Source organism: Labrus mixtus, chromosome 2, assembly GCF_963584025.1.
Source record: "Labrus mixtus chromosome 2, fLabMix1.1, whole genome shotgun sequence".
In the NCBI taxonomy this organism is placed as follows: Eukaryota; Metazoa; Chordata; class Actinopteri; order Labriformes; family Labridae; genus Labrus; species Labrus mixtus.
In genome coordinates, this window is record NC_083613.1 from 28871487 (window position 1) to 28894552 (window position 23066).

The following is a 23066-nucleotide window of genomic DNA, read 5'->3' on the forward strand; positions in this document are numbered from 1 at the left end:
GAAAGTCCAAGTTAATGGTGGAACGATTCGTCCAAAGAGCCTATGAAAAAAAAGAGCTTAAAGAGTGTGGATATTAGAGATTTCTGGTGAGGCAGCTTGTGTAAGAGCAGGATCCTGAACTCACCTTAATGGAATGTAGACTTTTAAATCACACTTGTGTTTTCTTGCTTTGACATGTCCGCTGAATTATTTATTTATTGGTTTCTCCTGTGATGCATCAGACTTTGACAGCAGCGAGAATATCTCATCTACGACTAATTTATCATTTAACAACCTCCTACAACACAGTAAATCACCTGAGCTGATGTGAATAACTGGAAAAAAGTGTTTGAAAATACAGTGTTCTGCTGTAGCCCTTTAATATGTGTGACTCTTCCTCAGTGCTGTAATCCTCTCAGTGGTTTAATAGAGAAGCAGAGAGGGGACAGAAAAGTCTGGCACAGCAGAGCGGGCACAGGCAGCCCGCGCAGAGTTGTGAAAGCTCTTCTTCCTGTGGTGTGGTCCTGTAACCGGGTGCGCCAAAGGTTCCCAGAGCATCCTCGTGGCTGTACTCTTTTTTTTCCCTTTTCATTCGTGCAGCAGATGCCACCCCACACATGCAAACACCCATCAGACACACAAACATAGACCTCCACCCTCCACCCACCCCTCCTTTTTGCAGGAAACCCGTTAGCCGTCAATGAGAAAGCTCTAACCGTACATGTTTCCTGGACACCCAATAGAGCCTCGCACGCAGCCAGAGGGGCAACAGCAGCACCAGCACACAGCTGCAACATCCCCCCCCCCCCCGCCCAACATCTCACTTATATGGCCCCCCACCCACCATACTGAACCCCATCTCTAACCGCTTCCCACATCCACCCTGACCTTCCTCACAACCGCACATCTACAACTGTTACTGTTACATAACCCTTTTTTTCACCACATCCACTCACATATACACATATGGTATGGACCGACGCAAGAAGCCCAGTTTGGTTTGCTTGTGGTTTACACTATATCGCCTTTTTGGGCCGCTTTCTACGGTGGCCCTGAGAGCTCATCTGATGTTTACAAAGCCCCAATACCGAAAAAGCTGCAATTGTTGTGGAAAAAAATAGAAACTGTTTCTAGGAGACACTAAAGAAACACGTGTTATTATCATAGTATGTGACTAATAAAGTGGTTGTTCCAACACCAAAGTGTTTTTTTGAAACTGAGTAAAAATGTAAATGTTTTGGTGGAAAAAAAATCCTGTGTTCAAGCTTGTCAGGATTTTTTTGGTGTCCCTTGGAAACAGTTTTACACGGTGTCACTGCAGCATTTTGAAATGCTTCACAAATAAAATGGGGCAGCATGTGAAATGTTGCTTGTTTTTTGTTTGTTTGTTTTTCATACATTTTTTAAGTTGCCTTGAGTTAAGCTCTCAGGACCTTCATAACATTGTGGGAAACAATATTATTATTTTGACATCATTAAATGTACCCGGTGTTATTGTTACTTCTAATATTGATGCTAACACAAATATGCATGATAATTAAGATCTCGTAATACAATTTATGTCATTCCAATATGCACAATGACTACTTTCTATACTTAGAACCGCTTTTACTTTTGTGAAACACAAGATGTTTTTTTTAAGTTTGGTATCATGAAAAGTTCTGAGATCTATTTCTTCCACCGCTGAAAACAAATCAGATGTACAAAACTCCTTAGAAAACCTGCAGCTCAGAAAAACCATGAAGTCAAAATTTCCTTCTATTTGTTCCAGGGCTAGAGTTGTCACAGTAAAGGCAGCCAAAAGTTTGCATGATGTTACATCACAATTTATTTATGCTCAAAGTTCAGCATGACATATCAAACCTCGATTCTGGTTAGCAGCATATAGAAACAAACTAACTCAGAAGTCAGTTTTGTTGATCTTTGAGTGGTTCAAATATTTCAGTAGCTTTTCTTAATCCATCAACAATCTGATGTTTTTGGGGGATTATTGTGTGCTGAGATTCTTCTGAACAATATGAGGGGTCACGAATGTTCCCTAAACATTTGGCAAACTTGGCAAAACATTTGGAATATGTTGAGAAATCATGCTGACACAGAGCAGCGTTTAGCGAGCAAGAAGAGGATGTCAAATAAGGAACAGCAAACTTAAACACACTTTATTTCTGTCCGTTGCATGTGTGTCACAATGTCAGGGCGGGACCACCGCCGCTGCTTCTCTGACCGTCAGAAAAAAGCTCAAGCTTGCACGCATGTAAAATGCGTTTCCATCATTTCTCTGCAGGCGAGATAGTTTCTGTCACTTTATGTCACTTCACTCAGACAAAGCAGACTTTTCATTATTATGTGCATTTTGAAAGCTGCATTCTGAGTCAAAAGAAATCTTAATATCCAGATGTTTACGAGTCTGCAGAAGGAGGGGAGGTTACTTTTTAAATTGTTCACACATTAAAAACAACATTTCTTACATAAATCCAGCATGAGACAATCTTGTTCGATTTCTAGGAACTTGTTTTGTTTTCTTTGTAATGGATCCATATGACCTTTCTTAGATATTAAAAGTACGTTTTAAATTGTGCACGGTTCAGTATTTTCCTGAAACACAAAGCCACACCAACGATGTCTGCAAACACCAGAAAGCTGAAACGGCCAAATATTGCTAAAACTCCCTCTCTCAATCACTCACACTAAAAGGGAATTAGTCTTCAAACACTGTGTGGCTGAAAAGAGAATCACCGGCTCGTCAGTCAGTGACTGTGGAGGACAGTGTGACATGAAAACTCCCAGCGACAGCACACCTCTCTGTCTGCTGTCTTCAGGTGTCACCGCTCATCATGTGTCGATGCCACCATCCTTCTCTGACCCTTTACTTTTCCCAGAATGCCATTGGTCACCAAAGAGGTCTTTACCCTGCAGCTTTCCTCACTGTCCGTGTCACCATAGCAACTGGATGTAGCTGGGGAGTTAGCCAGAGCGATGACTGAGTCTGTTGAGTCTCTGTCTCTGTGCACGGTCGCCAAGGCGGGGTGGTCGGAGGATGGCGCCTGAGGGGGAGTGTGGCACTTGAAGAGGGGGTTCTGTTTGCTCCTGTCCGACCCTGCTGTCGTGCTTTCATCCTCCTCCTCCTCCTCCTCCTCTTCGTCCTCCTCCTCGGCTGAGTCCCGTCTCTTGTCCTGGGCCTGATCATTGAGCAGAGTGACCAAGAAGTTGATGTACTTGACAGCCAGACGCAGGATTTCATTCTTGCTGAGCTTTTTGTCATGTGGGTGCGTCGGAATGAGCTTCCTCAGCTCGGAGAAAGCTCCGTTCACGTTCTGCTGCCGCCACCGCTCGCGGCTGTTGGTGAAGACACGACGAGCAAGTTTCTGAGGTGGACCTGGAAGAGACACATTAACAGTTTAATGTCATGGTGTCAGGGCCTCAAGGTGCATGTGAGGAACTTTTGTTTTGCATAGGTTTTGGTGCCTTCTGTGCACAAAGCTGGACAATTTCTCGCTTCCCTGATCTTGTTCTGTACATGTGTACGTAGTGACCAAAAGAATCTCTCCTAATCTCTCCCACACAATGACTCTTTGCTGTGGAAAAAGTAATTAAATGCAGTTTCAGCAGCGTGCTGTTAATCAACCATGCAAAACCTACCCCTGTAACAGGCTTACAAAATAATATATAAGAAATAATCTTCTCTCCGATGGTCTGGTCAGCTTTTGTAGCTTATGAAGAGGTGTCAGTATACAGTTCAGTCTGTTTTATTAACAGTTAAAAACTCCTGACAGGAGCTTTAAAAAAAAGGATGTATAATCGTCTAATTATAAATAAATCCCATTTAAATCCCTAAATGCACAATGGGCATACTAGCATACAACTTAGTAACCCAGGAGACGACGCAAGATAACCTTTCTTCCTCAGTGCCTCAGCTTTCCTAAATCAATTTAAGAGATGCCAATGGACCACATCATTGCACTTGTACCTGTTTAATTATGATGTTGGAACTTTAGTTTTCTACATGCACTGAAAGAGAGTAATGCTACTGGTAATGCTGGTTAATGCAACAATAGGGTATCAGTCTAAAGCTGAAAATAGTCCCACTTGTTTAATATTTTCTAAGAACTTCTTCAGGTTTATGGAAATATTAGAAAAGTTTTCAAAAGCCTGCAAAGCCAAGTGTGATGTAGCCGGACAGACGTGCAAGAAAATAAAAAAATAAATAGAGTCTGGATGGGAACAGCCTTCCATGAGCAGGAATAGATGCTCTTATTGTCAGAAGATCCATTTCAAGGATTTATATGACCTTTAACATGTAACTAGGTAGGCCATTTTAAAAAAAATCTTTATGTCCCCTTTAAGAACTAGAGGGAGTAGTGTTAGGGCTGAAACCCACAGACAGTCTGAAGGTGTTAGAAAGTATGGAGACACAGACGAGCACATTGTCGCTGTTTTTTTTTTCATTGACTTTCAAATAGGAATAAATTATCAGCATGACAGTAATCCTGTCTTTAACATAGTAACATCTATTCCATAAGCTGTAGGCACCAACTTCAACCTTTGCATACAGTAACTTTGGACTGGATGAATATCTGATTCTCTATTTGTTCACACAGAAACTCACATTCACTGATTTCCATCTCAAAGTGTGACGAGGGTCTCCGTTTGATCCTGCTGCTGGTGATGACCCCATAGTTTCCTGCTGGGTGACCCAGGAAAGAACTACAGATAAAAAACACAACAGAATTTGTGAGATTTCTGCAACAGCATTCACAACCAACAAGGGTCTAAATCACCTTCAGAACATGTTATGGTCAGTCCAGGAGCTCTCCTCTCGGATGGAGAGGGAATCTTTCAGAGTGAATGGAGAAGTAATGAGGACGGTGGAGGCCGTTAACTGAGCTGTGATTATGTTGGTGATGACTGTGTGCATGAAGAGTTTTAGCCTGGTCTCATTATGTCTTCTTACACACTCACTCTGCTTTAGGAGGACGGAATAGATCAATGCTTCCTGCTAGAAACAGAGCAGAGGGAAGCAAGGAGAGTGTAATTCCCAGACCTCCATGACAGATGGTGAAACATAGACATAGTCCCTGTGAAAAGAGTCTTACTTTAACCCATGCTCGATTGTTACAGAAAGAAGCGGTGTAGACTTTTTGAAGCAGAGAACAGATACACAGCGGGAGGGTAAATAGTTATTCTGTAAATAGTTGCCGATCCTTTCTTTCAAGCTTTTATCAGTTTGGGGTCTAAATTTAGCTGCTATGAAATCGAGCTGTTTCAAAAAATCTTGTCATCAAATTTTTTGATGCTTTAACACACCCAGAAAATATAATGCATATAATGCAACTCTTGTTTCGTAAGCAAATGTCCTTATGAGGAAATGTATGGTGAGAAATGTGAGGTGGTTTTATAACAGCACACATCCTGCTGTCAGTTTTTCTCGATTAATCACACAGGGAAGTCATGAAATCCCACCAGTTGAGGTTTCCAATGAAACGAAAGACCCGAGACCATCATATGTCAGGAGAGGGTTCTGTGGTATTTGATGGTTAAGAGTTCCACATCTGTTTGCAAGACGGGACTAAGTGGTGCTGGTGTGGCATTTATCGGTCTTTTTTTGTTTTTTTGCCAACTATTCAGTCTTGTGAATATTCTTCCAGAGTTATCTAACTGGTCAAGAAACAGATTTAACCAACATAACCATTCATAAGAAGGTCTGATCACACGTCGGGAAACATGATAAAAAAAATGTGGATATGCATCATGAAAATCCTGACAAAAACATTAAAAATACACATTTTTTGCCGTTGTCTTTTTTGCATGTGCAGCAGCAACTTACTTCTATTAAAATACCTGGGAGCAATGTTAGATCCGTCTTTTACCTTTACAGATCATGTCGAATTAATTTATAAAGAAACACTAAAGAATCTTCCTCCTGCATAAATGAAGCACATTTAAAGACCTTTTTAAAAGGTTTAAAATGATTTTTTTTGTATTATTTTTGTAATCCCATGAAGGGGTTTTACATTTTTTTGCATTTTTATTGAATCTGCAACAAGAATACACACACGCACGCATAAACAGGACCTACAGATATCGACTAAGAAGAGATATCACAGTGAGAGGCTGCACGTGAAAGATCACCCCAAACAGTTTGGGGTTCAGTGGGCATATTGGCAGCGCCGGGGAAGTGACCTGACACCTCTCCAGCAAACTGTCCCATATTCCATACTTTGGTCCATACCGGGTCTTGAACCAGCAACCGTACGATTCCTAAACCAAGTCCCAACAAACTGACCTGCTGACATCCCCTGCCCCAACTGAACCTTAAGTAGAGGACCCCGGCGTTGCCTTCATGACAAAAGTACACAAATATCTTATTCAGTAAGGACACATTACAGTCAGCCTGCTACCTCATACTGCTCATTATATTATAAAACACACCCCTTCAATATTCACCATTAAGAACCTGGTGCCCTCCTTTAATGAGGCCCCATTGCTTCTGTTTATTATTATTATTATGATGTTACCATCATGTAAGTGATGTGTTTTAAGTTTCTAAAAACGTTTTCAATTGCTTTTTTGCACAAACACGTCTTTTGCATGTAAAAAAAAGACAATTATGTATCTTTTTATTCTTTCTATTCTATAATTATTCTTCAAAGATTTATTCAAATGAAGCAATCTGAAAAGGTAAAGGTAATTGCTTTGCTCAATCCACACTTATGAAGTTGATATTTTGAGAGTTCCAAGGCAAACTATTTCCCTCACAGATGAACCAAATAAGTCCAATCTGACCTGGTGAAGAAGGAGTGTGCCGACAGGTACTGCTGAGGCATCAGGGGCCCCGGGGACAGAGCTGAAGGGGCCCCAGCGGCCGCAGACGATCCAGAGGCTCCGGGGCTGGACACAGGCATGTAGGTCAGCTGACTGCGGCGGCCGTGCAGCAGGTTGGGGATGGGGTGGAGGGCAGTCAAAGGGGTATTCGGGAGCGGGAGAGGAGGTTTGCTGTGACCCAGGCTGATGACTGGAATGTGTGGAGGAAGAGGAGAGGATGAAGGGAGGGGGGTGGTGGACGGTGGAAGAGGAAGACGGCACAGGGAGGTCTTGGCTGGTGCAGGGAGGAGGGGAGGCGGGGACGAGAGAGGGGGAGACCTGCAGGCAGAAGCAGCAGGTGTTGTGGTGTTGCTTGGTTCTCCTGGCTTCTCCTCCGCCTCCGCCTCCTCCTCCTCCGGCTCCATCATGACGGGCTCAGGTGCAGCAGGAGTATCGGAGCTGTGGCTGATTTTTGTGGCAGCAGAAACCTCCGTGTGTCCGTTGTGTGTCTCGGGGCTGCTCATGTCTTGTGGGGAGGCTGAAGTCTTGTTCTGAAGGGGACTGCTCTGCTCCACAGAGGCACAGGAGGGGGAGGAGGTGGAGGAAGATGAGGGGGAGCGGGGAAGGGTGGGGGGTGAAGCAGGTGGGCAGCTGGGGTTCAGCTTCTCCATCATGGTGGTACTCCTCCTCCTGTTGTATTTAGTCCAAACTTGTGTTGTTATGTTTGTGTTTGATTAAATTACAAAATCCAACACGACAGAAGGAGCCAACACATCAAATGTTTCTTTTCTGTTTGTCGCCGTGTCGCCTCGCGGTGCAGAACGCAGCTGTGGGGGTTGTTGCAGTCTGATCTGACGTGGATTTTTCTTACTGTACATCCTGAGCGGCAGACTCAAGGTTCTGAACGAGTCTCCAGTGGCCGCTCTTATTGACACTCGATCTGTTTGTGTGTATTTCGAGGATGTGAGTCAAAGTCCTTTCAAGCATTCATGACGTCTCAAAGCGCTGAAGATTGGATTTATATCAAAGAGCCTGTTGAACAAAAGAACAAGATTAAAAAAAAAAAAAATGAACACAGGATTTATATTTTGTTTACATGTGTTAAAGAGAACAAAGTTAAAGTTGTCAACTTTTCAAATAACCCAACACAGGAGTTTGCACTGCAAGAAAAGTAAGATGTGTTACCATGACTAAAACAAACTCATCCGTCTTTACTTTAAATAACAATCAACTCGCAATGCATCTGATGCATGAAGGCAGCAGGTTAAACAGACTTGTAGAATAACGATAAAGAAATGTTCAATCTCCTCTCTGATGGTCTGAGCTTTTGTGGGTCATAGAGACAGTATCAACTTCAGCATGTTTTTATAACCATCAGGAAAACTCCTGAAAAGCTTGAAACATAAAAAAAGTATACACTATAAAAACACAGAAAAGTTGTTGCCTTAAAATGTTACATTGACTGAAAGATTCTAACAATTCTTATCAACGTTTCTTGTCATCCTGTATTTAACTTAACTTAACTTGTAGTTTGTATTTTGTAGTTTGGTCAACAAAGTGTTTTATTTTCATTCTTTGGAGATTTAGGGATGTAAACCAGAGATCGTCTGACAGTAAGGCAGCGGCAGTATTCACCACACACTTTGAGAAATGGCGTCATTATCGTATATTTAAATTTGGCTCAACTTTGTGATGAGGTCAGTTTGGCTCATTTCAGTTTGACTCATTTTTGTTAACTTCAATTGAGTCATGTTTGCAGGTTGGAGAGCTTTACATTAGGATGACATAAACAGAAAACACTGAGTCATAACAACATTTACTGTTCACTGTTGACCCTCATGTGAAGCTGGTCTACATTTTAAAATCTGGATTAATGACAGAAACAGGAAGAACAGATCCAGCTCTTCTGTCTGCTCTGTCGTGATGTTTAAATGTTGGACATGGAGTGATGCTGCTTCTTTAAAGAGGGGAACATTGGTGGGTTCCTGTTTTTTTTTTCTTCTGGTGGTCATGACTTTATTTTGGACAGTTTCCTCTTTCACAATAAAGTGAAGACGACAGTCATGGGCATTGTTTTAAATCTTATTCTGCAGCAGCAGTCTTGTATTTACTTTCCTATAAATATATTTAGGTCTGAAAATCCCCTCAAGACACTCGGCTAAAACCGAGTATTTAAAATGTTTCCTGGTAAATCACTCAGCACTGCAGGGTCATTTTGTATTGAATTCATAATCAGCTGAACGGTTGAGACACATTTAGCAGTGACAGTTGAGAACAGGAGACATTATGACTGCACATATATTTAATTGTTGTGAAGTGATGCAGCATTAAGCTCTTCCTTTTTCTTTGTAACAGTAACCATCTGACTGTCTGGCATTCTTTGGTGAAATAAAATACATTTGATTTAAAAGCTCTGATGAAAAACTTTATTAATATTATATTAATATGTTCATAATTGAAACATTTTCTCAGAATCAGAATCAGCTTTATTGGCCAGGTATCAAAAAGACACACACATGAGGAATTTGACATCAGTGAACTTTGCTGTCTGTGTATAAAAAGTCCAACATTTAATATGAGCAATAAACACACCATAAAGAAAGACTAATATGTACGAGACTAAATAAGACAACAGTTTTTTTGTTATTTCAATGCAATTTTGTACTATTTCTGTCGAATCTGATACTTGAATTGTAGAATTATAGAACCAATGATGTTATATTTTAACACCATATGCAAAATATTTTGTGCATTTGGCAAATAAAAATAGACACACAATAGGACCTCTAGGGACGATGTTGCAAACCAGCATCCGCTATGATACTTGCATTGGATGACGGTTTTCAGTTTCTCTATGTAGAGCTACTGTTTCTGTCTCTATCAAATAAAACCTTCATAAATAAATAAAGTTTGCACAAATGTCAGGTAAAGCAGTAAATGGTCCTACATCCAATTATCTAATATAAAAATATTACATTTCTACCTCATCTTTTCCAACTAAAAACATATAGTTTAAAACCTGTTTTAAACAGAAATGAGATATTTTTACTAGATGAACATGACGTTTGAAATTGGACCAAATTTCCATTCAGATTGATTTTTTTATTTATTTATTAAAAACTATTTTTAAATAAATGTAAAAGGCTTTTAAATATTAAAGTTCTACAGACTATAAAAAATGTTTTAAAATAAAGTGAAGCAGGACTACTCACTGACTGTCTGTGATGCAGACGTCCAGCAGAGTTCAAGTGGTCTGTGAACGCAGCACATGTTGTATGTCTTCAGTGTTTAACCTCCTGCTCCTCTCGCTCCTCCTCAGGTCGCTCACACTCCTCTACAGCCTGTCAGCGTCTCTCTCTCTGTCTCTCTGTCTCTCTGTCTCTCAACCTCTCACATCAGAACCCACGTCACACCCTAAGAATAAATAATCCAAGTTCATTTATTAGATTTTGTTGTGAAGTTGCTCCTTTATGTGAACAAGGCGTGGAGGTGGGTGTTGAGGGTCTCTGCTTTCCCCCTCGTCCTTGTCATGATCACTACTCTCTCTCTCTCTCTCTCTCTCTCTCTCTCTTTCTCTCTGTCTCTCTCATCGACTGTCCTGTCAGTCTGTCTGTCCTCTCACTCCTTACGCCAACAAGACACAATGCTCCAGCCGGCTGCCAGTCTGAGGGCTCCTCTGGTACTGGCAAATGTTAGGTGGGAGAGAGAGGAGGGGGGAGAGAGAGAGAGAGAGAGAGAGAGAGAGAGAGAGAGTAAGGGGGGGGACCATGTCGCAAGGAGAGTTTTCCGCTCCCTGCTGGACAAGAGGATGTGCTTGTACAATGTGGCTGCTGCTGATAAGAGCCTCAAAGCTGTCTGTGGCCTGCAGATAAGGAACCTCCACCACCACCACCCCTCCTCCCCCCCACTACCACCAATACCTAAACGCACGCACACACACACACCATTTCACAACACGCACAAGTTCATGCATACATGCATTTGTGCACACACACACTCGGAACAGCACACACACACACACACACACACACACACACACACACACACACACACACACACACACTCCTGCACACACAGGTCATTCCCAGACTTTGATGCGACCTGGAGTGTGTCCCAGAAAAAATCCCAAAATGTTTGTCCATCATGTTTTAATAAAAAGACAATGATCACATGCAGACACATATTCAAACAAACAAAGAGCAAATGTTCAAACATGTCCAAATACGCAATGTGGAATAACATCAAATGTTCAATGATAATGTTCTTATTTGATTTATACTGAGGTCATATAAGTCTTCAAACTGCACTGAATGCTCTTATTTTTTATTACATATTTTTACTTTTTTTTTGTAACAATCTAATGTGTGTGGTTGAGTGCATGTGGGCATGAAGTGAATGTTATTGTTTTAGGAGATGCACAAAAAAGGTCATCATATAAAGTGAAACAACATTATAGGCCTTCAATTCTACTCAACCTCACTTTTGTCTATTTTGACTTTTTTCGTCTAAAAAAATATTCATCAAAAAATCCTGAATAAAAATGTGATCATAAAAACATGATTATTCTATTTTATTTTATTTTTTACTTAATTATCCTGGTTTTTTTTTGTTCTGCCAAGTGAGTTTCATCTCTTTATTTCTGTAGTGTACCTCTCGTCTTTTTGTCTGAATGTTAAGTGTCACTAATGCAAAAAAAAATCTGGTATCAACAAACCTTTTTACCCCTTACATAATGAAGCCTTATACCAATATACCAAATGTTACTGTGTGTGTGTGTGTGTGTGTAAATGCTATCACGTGTGTGTCATTGGTTGTATGTGCAGTATGTTTTTTTAATTTTTTTATTTAATGTTTTTATTTTTTATTGCTATTTGGTGTTTCTGCTCTGACGTACATTATTTAACTTTTTCAACATTATAAATATAAGAAAACAATAAAAAAAAGCTTCATAATCTCTGGATCAGTTAAAGGTGAGTATTACTGTTACTTCTCTACTATATAATATATGCACATGTCAGAGTTTACACAACAAAAGGTCTCCACTCATCATTATTCCTGGGATAGATCGGGGGGGGGGGAGGGGGAGTTGATGACATCAGAGCACACCTGCGTCACTTATGACCGACATACGAGTCATTATGGTAACTTTCCTCTCGGAGAGCTCCTTTACTTCCTTCCTAAATCTATCTCTCTCTCGCTCCCTTCTTCCCCAAGCCTCCCTCTTTCCCTCGCCGTCGCTCTCTTTTCCTCGACCTCGGGGTCAACACCTCTTTTGCCCTCGCTCGCTCGTTTCCTTCTTAGACAGACTGAAACACAAACATTAAAAAGGGTTTTACAGTAACGTGACCTTCGGGGTCCTGGGAAAGAAAACTCTTTACTGAGCTACAAATCTGTCGTCAATTTCATCATCTTCCTCATCATCATTGTTATACCTTTTTTTTTTCATCGTAGCTATGGATACCGTCATCATCATCATTATGTGGGATATCTGCAGTGGGACGTGAATATGCTGAAACAACAATGAGAGTGCAGACAGTGTAGTGGTGTGTCACACTGTTTTGCGTTGTGCAGCTGTGGTTCAGGTTGATCGCTCTCTCTGTGAGAGTAACGTGCAGTGGCAGCGCTGGGCCTGCAGATGCTGCCTGAATTTGCCTGTAACATATAAAAAGCTACACAAGGGACACAGAGAAGCCTTAAGGGATTCACTTTTTCTCTGCTTTATTAGCTCCTGTGGAAAGTTGTACTATTTTAAAATGTTGGTTTGTAGTCTGCAGGTTCTCAGCCATGCAGCCTGATGGTGAATTTGAAGCCTGATCCAAAAGCAACTTTACTTTGATGAAGATAATATTTTAAAGATCTTCAACCGAGTCCAGTTGCCTTTGGATCAAGCTTTGAATGTTGTATTGTAGGTGCAGTTTGTTCATTATTGTGCCTCTTGTGTGAGCCTCTAAATTAAATTGTCAGTGAAATAGTTTAGCCCTATTCAGAGATGGTTTAATGACCTTATAAGTGAGACTTTGAGGTCTAATTAAATAAAATCAGACAGAATGAAATGGGCTTTTGCCATTTTGTTGCTCATATTGTTGATTTGACAGCGACAATGGCATCGTTGAACTTGCAAGGAAATAAAAATACCCTTGAAGAAGCTTAGTTACAGCAGCTTTAATCACAGTCGACGCATCACACCCAACACTGAACATTAAGGGACCGGAGTTGGGAATAGTCGGAAAAAATTGAATAATGGTCGTAATCCATAATGGTTCGATCTGCTTCTTTTTTCGGTTTAAAGTCAGCACATAATTGTTTTGAGCTGTTGTGATTCACTATTCTTTAAAATAATTAAGCATGGAGTATAAACTATGTCACTTTTGGCTTCCTGTCTGGACAGAAGGGTATGTCTTATCGTTGTAGGAGCCATAATGTGTATTTATTACCTTTGTTGATTATATGTGGGTTTGATACCATTTCTGGTCATTTGCAGCGGCCGTGGTTTTACGGTGTTTTAGTTGTGTGGCGGGAGGCTAGACAAATGAGGGGGGTTTTAATATTTTCTATTGATTTTCATTATAATCGTTTTTGTCATCGTCATTGTCATTGTCATCAATTATCATCGTCTTTTGGGCTTTTGGTTATATTTATATTTTCACTCTTTTGTTGAATAAATCAGCAAACTTATTTGGACTTTGAATTTTATTTTTTATTTGAACGAATCACAGGTTCAGGCCCACTTAGTCTCTGTGCGGCATTCTCCAATCGTAGCGGCCACAGCCATAATATCTCAAACTGCTTTCACTTTGTTGATGTTGTGTTGTTGCTGATGGTGGTTTTTTTTTCTTCGCTTTCTTAGGTCATAAAAAAGGCATCAAACTAAACTCCAGGCTGTTTCATGACCAGTTAAAAACTCCTCACAAGAGCTTTAAAGAGGACATATTATCCCACTTCTCCACCTTTTCAAACAGTCCCCCTGTGGTCTTAAATGAAACATCTGTGTTGTGCTTTGGTCAAAATATAACATGAATCAAGCACCAGAGGAGGTTTGTGACCCTGTATAAACCAGCTCTCTCAGAACGCTCTGTTTTGGTGTGTGTGTCTCTTTAAATGCAATGAGCACCCCCCCCCCCCCCCCCCCCCCCCCCCCACTCCTCTGTAGTGAGAAAAAAAATGGCAGATCTGCGCAAAAGTTTTGTTCGAGGCTGGGGGTGGAGTCCATGGGTGGAGATATCAGGGGAGGGGAGGGGATTTTTTTTTTTTTACCAGAATCCCACTGTGACATCACAAGGGGAGCAAAGGCTGGACTGGATGGATTTATTTCACATTTTGTGGGTCAGTAGACACTCAGGTTACCCAAATATATGTTCAAAAACACTGTACAAGTGGGTTTTTCATAATATGTCCCCTTTAAGATAAACCACTTCCATGTAAGTAGGCTTGTAATGGTTATATTTCTAACATTTCTTTTTTTTAGCTGTGTATGAATAGTGAATATTTTATCTTTGAACTGCTGGAACATGTGTCAAGATATTAACCCTCAGTATGTGCTCTTGTTATGTATGTTTGCGTCATTACCTCCCTGTATTTTGGGTTTCTGGCAGCTTTGAAGTTTGTTTTATCAACACGATGGTAAGTCAGAGATATGAAGTCTGAAAAGGAGATGACATTAATGTGGGGTACAGATGTTTAATTACAGATGCTAAGCTAATAGAGGCGAGAATATAATGTAAACAAAATCCTAAAATAAGCTGAAGGGTTTGTTAATGTAGGTGTATTTGTAAGCCTTTTAGCTGCTTTAACTTTATGAAGGAGTTCATGGCCTCAGTGGTTGCCATAGCAGCCTCAGTGGTTGCCATAGCAGTCTACCAAATATTAGATGAAACCCTGTAACAAATCAGTGTCACGTTTTGGGCTGTCCCCATTTTACTGTGAGAGCCGAAAGTCAAAGGTTTCTGGGTAGCTCCGTTTAAAGAGGAAAGAGGCAGAAGAAGAACAAATCGTTGAGTCTCTCTAAGGTCCCGTGTGAACAGTCAAACTGTAAATGGCGAATAATAATAGAAACAGACGATAACAGACAGCTTCCGCTTTTCCCTTAAGTGAGGAAGAAATCAAGAGACGATTGTTTTAATCTCAGAGCCCATTCTGTCACACCCTCCTCCTGCTACCTCAAAATACCCAGACCAACATTTTGTTGCATTAATAGCTGTGTGTGTGTGTGTGTGTGTGTGTGTTTTGGCATGTGTGTGTGTGTGTGTGTGTGTGTGTGTGTGTGTGTGTATTTGTGTCTTTGTCTTTGTGTGCACCTGCATCAATCCTCTCGCAGCTTCAGTGATCATGTGTGGGTGGTGAGAGCAAAAACAGAAACCTTATGGCCTATTTGTGACTTTAAGAAAATACAAGTTAAATTATAGACCAGAAACAAAAATCAACGTGACTTATTAAAAGTCTGTTGCAGTGCGTTCCTTTGTTTTAAGTCCTTAATTAAGTATATTTAACATTTAATTTAAGTCAGTTAAGCACTAAATGGTCGTAACTATGACATTCTTTGTCTTTTTACCAGGCCCTGCTTACTGTATTGGGTCCCAACAGACAGACGTTACGTTGTCTACAAAATCATTTCATTATCATATTTTTTCTGAATAAATTTTGTTTTAAGATTTTAAACTGTTTCAATTTAGTAATTCGCACTCACTGTCTGACTGGTCTGGTGTTTGAAGGTCCATTTGAATGTGTGGCTTTGTGAACGGAGACATGAATTAGTCAAGCAGCATAAGATCATCAGTCAGAGAACATTACGCTCCTGCAGGCCTGCTCCTGTTTCCTACAGTCTCTAAATGTACTACGGGAGGTAAGAGCCTTCAGATATCAGACCCCTCTCCTCTGGAGTCATCTACCAGTCAGAGTCCGGGAGGCGGACACACTCTGTACTTTTAAGAATAGACTTAAAACTTTCCTTTTTCATAAAGCTTTTAGTTAGGGCTGGCACAGGTATAGACCAGCTCCTAGTTATGCTGCTATAGGCTTAGACTACCAGGGGAACTGGAACCTTGAGCTCCTCTCTCTCTCTCTCTCTCTCTCTCTCTCTCTCTCTCTCTCTCTCTCTGTAACTCTTAGTTAATAACTACACATTATCCTTAGAGCTCCTGAGCTCTCGTGTCCCCTTTTAGCGGTATTCTGAGTAGCAGTTCTTAAGTATCTGCTTTTAGATTTTCATTTTTACGCCAAAACGGGATGTCATTCCACTTACCATTGTGATTCTGGGGTCAAGTGTCACTGCACGTGATGCCCCGCCCACTTGTATGAAGTTATACTCATGTGGACTTTTTCTCCTTTTCAAAAAACCTTCTCAGTAATGTGTAAGCATTGGTGTAGGGTTATTATAGCCTATGTATTCCTTAAAAATATATTGATCGCCAAAATTAACTGTCCCAATTCACTCTAATGAGTGGGACAGAAAACACTTTAGGTCAGTGTAAGCATTGAAAGAAAAATATAATTATTATTTGACTCATGGTAAAACCTGATGTCTGGTCACTACAAGCTGAGCTAGTTGTCATATCAGACTGTGGCTGTAATGCAGTGACAATACCTAAATAGTGATTGTTTTTAGCAGTGCTTTTAAAAATGTATAATCTAGCAGCTGAAACAGAAGAAGAAAATCAAGCCGAGGAGAAAACAATAATGTAGTTTTTCATAGAAATATTCAAAAATGTTTCTCATACAAACACAATACAGCGTGAGCTCTGAGTCATACAAGTCTTGTGAACACTGTGAGGTTATTCACACACACATGCACATCTCCAAGAAAACACACACACACTCCCCAAAGTGGGCTCCATGGCCAAATTTCCTCCACAGCATGTAAACACTATTGTGTGCCGGGCGATAGGGATCACTGGAACCTAATTGTTTGAGGCAATAATCACAGTGCAACGCATAGAGAAAGTGACAAACAATGCTCAAGCGCTGGCCGGGACAGACGCTCTCTCTCTCTCTCTCTCTCTCTCTCTCTCTGTCCTCCTCTCGGTCTCTCTCTCTCTTTCTCTCTCTCTCCTCCTCTCGGTCTCTCTCTCTCTCTCTCTCTCTCTGTCCTCCTCTCGGTCTCTCTCTCTCTTTCTCTCTCTCTCCTCCTCTCGGTCTCTCGGTCTCTCTCTCTCTCTCTCCTCCTCTCGGTCTCTAGGTCTCTCTCTCTCTCTCTCTCTCGGTCTCTCTCCCTCTCTCCCCCTCTCGGTCTCTCTCTCTCTCTCGACACAGGTGTCGACTGTTTATTTTTCCTGATTGTCCTGGAGACCTGCCATCCAACTACAGAAAACAACAACAACAAGAGTTTCACATTATGTCATATGTAGTACTTATAACAGGTGGATGTGTTTACACTGCAAACCTTAAAGCTAATCCGACCCAGTTGGATTAAGATAGCATACCCCAGATCCACTTCATCAGCACACTTCAGCTGTTTGATTGAACTAGATGTGCTAAAAAAAGAAAATATAACCACACTCAAAGTTTATTGTTTTTTAATGTGTTAACAATTTGAACTAGAGGCTTGAAGAATAAAAAATATGATTCTTAAACAACAAATAATATTCAGGAACGACCTATACAAAAATGTTTAAATAGATAAACATACATTTAAAAAGGTAATACCCAGATTTACTTATAAATACCTATTTTATTTATTTTTATATTCATTTATAGAGCACATTTCATCACAGGGAAGTTTAACATTCTTTCAAGGTTAAAAAACAATTAACACTTTTTTCCAAAGTTGTGAATAAGATACAGAAATCAAATCTGTAAAAATAAAACATATACCACATAGAAATCATCAAACACAAAAAGCATGAACCACAAAACACACAAGTTACTGTCTTAATCAGTGAATATGAATAATAATGAATGTCTCTGTATCAAAAACATCTCATTTAGGAACACACTCTCTTCTTCTGGAGCTAAAACACCTTCAAATACGAGACCACGGACAGTGATGCTATCTGCAGCTAACAGCCTGAAGGCGCTGTAGCTTCAAGCTGAATTGTGGATATAAATAATAAATGCTTTTTTAACTTTCAGTCTCGTAGTTTACTTATCCAACTAATGCTGATTTAGGAGTCATCACTTGAGGCAGATTTTGTTGAAGCTTTTAACAACGCATATTTCAGCAGCACAACCCAACACCTGTAAACACACTTTGAAGTGTAAGATCGACTGAGTTCTCCCGTACTCAAGGTGTATCCCTCTCATCTCGAGAAGATCAAACACAGTTTATGTAGTTCTACCTTCTTACTGCTGCTTAGCGCTCCTACATTTCCAACAAAATTATTTTGAGAAATAGGATTTGAAAAAAGGCCTCGTAAATAGCAAGGTCCCTTTTTAAAAAAAAAAAAATATATATATATTTTGCTGCATAAGGTTCATGGTGATCCTGATTACTGTAACGACACCTCATACAGTGTCAGCCACATGTCCACGGTCACACATTGCTCCGTTCCCAGGATGCACCTGGTCAGGGGCGAACGGCGGACGTGGGGGACAGCTGTTTCCCGTGCACACTTCCTGGTTTGGCAGAGCTGTAAGGTGGCGGGGGGGGGGGGGGGGGTTGGAGGAGGGGATAATGGTGGGGGAGTTTTAGTAGAGGGCGAGAGGTTGGAGTAGGAGGGTTGGATTAGGTAAAGGGATGGATTTAAAACCTTTTCCAAACAGGAAGCCACAGACACAGGTGCTTTGAAAAAGAAGAAAAAGAAATAAGAAATCAAAGACTGCACTGAGTGGAAAAGAGAGTGATCGTTCAGGAGGTGACGAGGAACAGAAGGAAAAGGAGAGCATGATTAAGGAAAGGAAGGTGGGGTAGGAGGGGAGGAGAAAGGGATTCTTTATTGTCTCTTGTCTCAGAATAGACTCACTCAGATGAGAGGGAAAGAGCAGCCGCTGGGTTCATCAGTGAAAGGAGTTCAATCAATACTTTCCTTGACTGCACTCCTACTGTAGACTTCACGTCAACAGCTGAACATGAGCCAGCAGAGCAGCACAAAAACATGTTTTCATTGATAGCTTAAGTCAGAAATGTGGAGTATTATATAGTTCATTGTACCACATGTTCATGTTTCCTTGTTTTCTTCACATCTGTTTGTCTGCATTTTTAATATTTGTCTAACAAGTTCAGCAGTACTGAGAAAAAAAATTAGAACGGAGCAAAAGGTGAATAGCGCAGCAACATTCACTGGGAGTACTGGTCTGAAACGTCATCAGTCAAAGCATGATGATCGATGTGCAGAATTCTGACTCTTCAGACAGAACCAACCTCGTTCACTTCCACCTTTAGGCAACAGATTTACAAATATTTCCACATGAGATGAGAACAAGCCGCAACCTCAGGTGTTGAGAAATGAAGCTGATGTGCAAAAAAAAAAAAAAAAAACTGCAATTCCTCCTGTGTCTGCTGGACGTTTGCTCCAAAAGACCTGAGAGTCACAAACACACCCTATATTAAAATGTCCGTTTTGACATCAGAAATAAACATGTCTACGGCCGGCTACAAAGAATGATTTGGTATTTTTAGTTAATGCACACACACTGTACTGGAGAGAGAGTGAAGAGTTGCGAGGGCGAGGAGTCAGAGGGGTCAGCAACAATCCTGTTGTCTCCGTGGTAAATGTCCTTGATGGCTGGCAGAGAGGTTCCTGTGATCTTTTCAGCAGCTCTCTCTATCCTTTGTGTGTGTGTGTGTGTGTGTGAGAGTGTGTGTGTGTGTGTGTGTGTGTGTGTGTGTGTGAGAGTGTGATATTTTCATTAATTACTTTTTCTCACTGTGAATATGTGGATGTCTGTATGTGTTAGGGACTATAAGAACAATTTCAACCAATGTGTTTGGTGTATGTCGGTGCTTTTACATCCATCCAGAGTCCTGCTTCAAAGATTCAGACTGTTTTTTTTAAATTCAGATTAGAATTAGGTTGGTGTTAGGGTTGTTCATTAAATTATAATGAGGGAATTTACAATGTGGGATTAGGAATTGGATTTTTGCTAATCAGGTTTCTCAGAAGAATATTTTTATTTCAACCTTTTTGAGGACTGTTATTTGATTGATTGAATTTATTTTCGTGTCATGCACACAAAGTGCCCAACCCTCATGGGCTTATAAGACACCAAAGAATTCAGCTGCAGTGGTTCACATTCACATATCATAGCATTACAAAGTTGCCGGCTCCTATCCCAGTTCAGTCTTAAACAACGTGTTACGTCTTTTTTTCCCCCAGGCTTTACAAACAAAATCTGCTATAACAAAGGTTCCTTTTTTTAAAACACAACTCAAGTTTTTCATAATCGTCTAGCCAAAAGAAATCAACATAAATTAAAGACATTCTTTTAAAAAGAACATCCCTGATGTCAGCATACATCGGTTATCAGTACTTAAACAACATTATGGGGACATTTCTGCTTCATGAAGACATTTTGTCCCAGTCTCCACTACTTAAAGAGACTGTTTTGTCCTGTTCCGGTATTTATTTTATTTTGGGGCTTTTTATGCCCTTTTTGAGAGATAGGACAGTGTATAGAGTCAGAAATGGGAGAGAGCGAGAGTGGAAAGTGACATGAAAAGGAAAGGAGCCTCAGGACGGACCCGAACCCGGGCCGCCCGCCTGGAGAACCACGGCCTCCGCACTAACCACTAGGCTAGCAGCACCTCTTTAAGGGACTGTTTAAAGGTTAAGACCTGGTGTTAATGCTCAGGTTAGAATTAGGTTTAGGTAAGGGTTTTGAATTTTACTTGTGATTAGGAGTATCAAAGTGTGTGGTAAAAAGAAGACATTTTGCCAATTAGTGTCCTCACAAGAATAGAAAGACAAACACAGAAGTGTATCTCTGGTTCTGAGTGCCCTGAGGTCACGGTGACACTGTGTGGAACAACAGCGTATTGTGTCTTCCTCTCTCATATTTCTCATCATCAGCACTGCTGCTGTCCAAATTCCACTGGTGTGTTCACAGTGTGGCGGAGGGACTCGGTCCCCATCCTGCAATAATAGGAAAAAAAAGCGTTACTTTTCCATTTTCTCACTTATTTTTCAATGATAATTCATAATAAATGGGTTGCTGTTTGGAGCTGCCCCACTCTGGACTTGTTTTTGTTTTGGTTAAAGCTGCACAAACTGTATTCTCTTATCTAGAATATTTTTGGTGTACGTTTGTTTTCCTGTTTTCGTCTACATGGGTGTTACCCGTTTGTCACAACCACCTCTAATGATTCTTCTGCATAGTATGATAAAAACTTGACCATGTCACAAGGAGTCATAATATTCAATGTAACCTGTTTTTGACCATTACCAGTTAAAAATACAACAACAACAAAAAACACGTTATGCTTTGTAAGATACAGTTTTTAAAACTTGAATGTTGACGTGTACAATATGTTGTGCAGGTTAGTGTTATGATATTCTGGCTGCTTCACCACTAGATGGAGACAAAGGCTAAGAGATCAACTTGCAACTTCCAGGCTTCTTGCTTTATTATTTTAAAGAATAGATTTTTTTCTCTTTTCTTTCTGAAAGACCGGCATGAGAGTCCTCACTTTTAAGTCTGTACATTTTTCACAATTGAAGCCAGCAGTGGTCTCCCCTTCAAAAATAAAGCATAATTGCTTTGAAACAAAGAGAAAAAAAACAAGAGCTTTGTAATTAATTAAAATATTTTACTTCATGAAGGTTGCCGCCTATATTTTAAAATCAACACTGTGATGAGTGAAATTTCTCAATTTTTCTCAAAGGAAAACAATGACTCATTAATCTTAACAAATGTTTACCTCCCTTAGAGAAATAACAAGGTACTGCTGTTTTCTCTTCACATTTCCTTCTGGTCTTAATTTGAGATTCTTCAGATGCAACAACCAACAACAGTTGCTGCTGTGTATATTTACAACAACTATGAACTGACAAAACTTTGCTTATCGTGTTTGTGATTTATTTTTTTAAACAAATGCACATAATTAAGTATGTTCTGCTGTTTTCATCTAATACAGGCTAACATGTTGGTTTCCATTTTTTTACATTTGTTTTAATCATTCTGTTTTTATTGTAAGTACAGTTCTCCATTTGTCCATGTGACATTGAGTAATGCAAACTCAAAACCACTAACACACACTCACACACACACACTTGCTCTCTGCTGGTGGGCCGCCGCCGCTCTCTCAGAATGTGGGTGGTCGAGACCAGGTGGAGGAGAGAGAGATTTACACCAGGCCTGCCTCAAGGAAAATGAAGTACAGAGAGAGAGAAAAGGGAGATATACATCTGTCCACCAGATGTGCTGTCCAGCAGTTGAAGGAGGTTTTTGAAACACAGTGAAGAAAATGAAAAGGGTTTTGGTCACAGAGCTCAGTGACAACTGAAGGCTTTGTGACTGAAATAACACCCAGCCTCCCTCTCCTTTTTCCTCCATTACTCACCCTACTTTTTTTGTGTGTGTGTACATGTGTTTGCTCTGGTTGTCTGTCATTTGGTTATACACACACACACACACACACACACACACACACACACACACACACACACACACACACACACACACACACACACACACACACTCCTTCTTCCGTTCCCAGAGGAACTTCTGCAGGCTGATATTACACAGAGAGAGAGTGATGACCACCTGTCTAAACATGTCCAGTAACTGTGTGTTTTAGGTGTTGATGAGAGGTAAGAGACAGGTGGAACTCACAGAGAAACAAAAGACTGATTTTTATACACATTTTAGCGTTACACATGTTTAAAATAAAGTTTAGCTCTTTCCCTTCAAAACATTTTAACCTGCAGATACATGTACTACAAAACTTCCTCCTTTGATATTAACCTAACCTTGGAATATTTTACCACTTTTTCTTATTCATACTTTTATTATATAAATATAATACAAACAAGCCTTTTAGTAAAACTTCAAGAGTATGGTATCATGCATTTTACAGCACATGTGAGTATGTGACAAATAAAACATTTACTGTATTTGTGTTGAGTCATGACATTTGAAACCCGTTTCAGCGCCAATAAAAGCTCCAATAAACAAAAGTGTACTAGAATATAGTAGTATACAAGTCTCTGTTTTTTGAAATCAAAAATAGTTTCCTAGATCAATAATGAAAGTTCTTAATTAAATCAATATCAGGAAATGTTGTTTTTGCTATTTTAAATTTCACGTTAAGATTTCTTCTTTTGGACTAACGTCAAAATGACTAAAACCACGGCCCTGAAAAAGACCCTGAATGCATCTGGTCTACGTTTGGAGTAGTTGCTGTGCAAATGACATAC

General features: G+C 40.3%; 2 protein-coding genes across 3 annotated transcripts in view; both read right to left on the reverse strand.

The window, feature by feature from the left end:
* The window catches only part of LOC132991770 (histidine-rich glycoprotein-like), a 393411-nt gene that overhangs the window by 269826 nt on the left and 100519 nt on the right, over window positions 1-23066 (reverse strand). The window lies entirely within an intron of this gene.
* Window positions 1790-10466, reverse strand: lyl1 (LYL1 basic helix-loop-helix family member). 2 transcript variants are annotated; one of them, XM_061060394.1, is made up of 4 exons: window positions 9997-10466; window positions 6763-7812; window positions 4586-4683; window positions 1790-3355 (listed from the first exon to the last, which is right to left on the reverse strand). In XM_061060394.1, the coding sequence occupies exons 2-4, from the start codon at window positions 7452-7454 to the stop codon at window positions 2802-2804; spliced, it is 1344 nt and encodes a 447-aa protein (XP_060916377.1). In that variant the 5' UTR covers window positions 7455-7812; window positions 9997-10466; the 3' UTR covers window positions 1790-2801. The 2 variants fall into 2 exon arrangements, with proteins under 2 accessions (XP_060916377.1, XP_060916370.1); XM_061060387.1 differs by having other exon boundaries at window positions 9993-10466.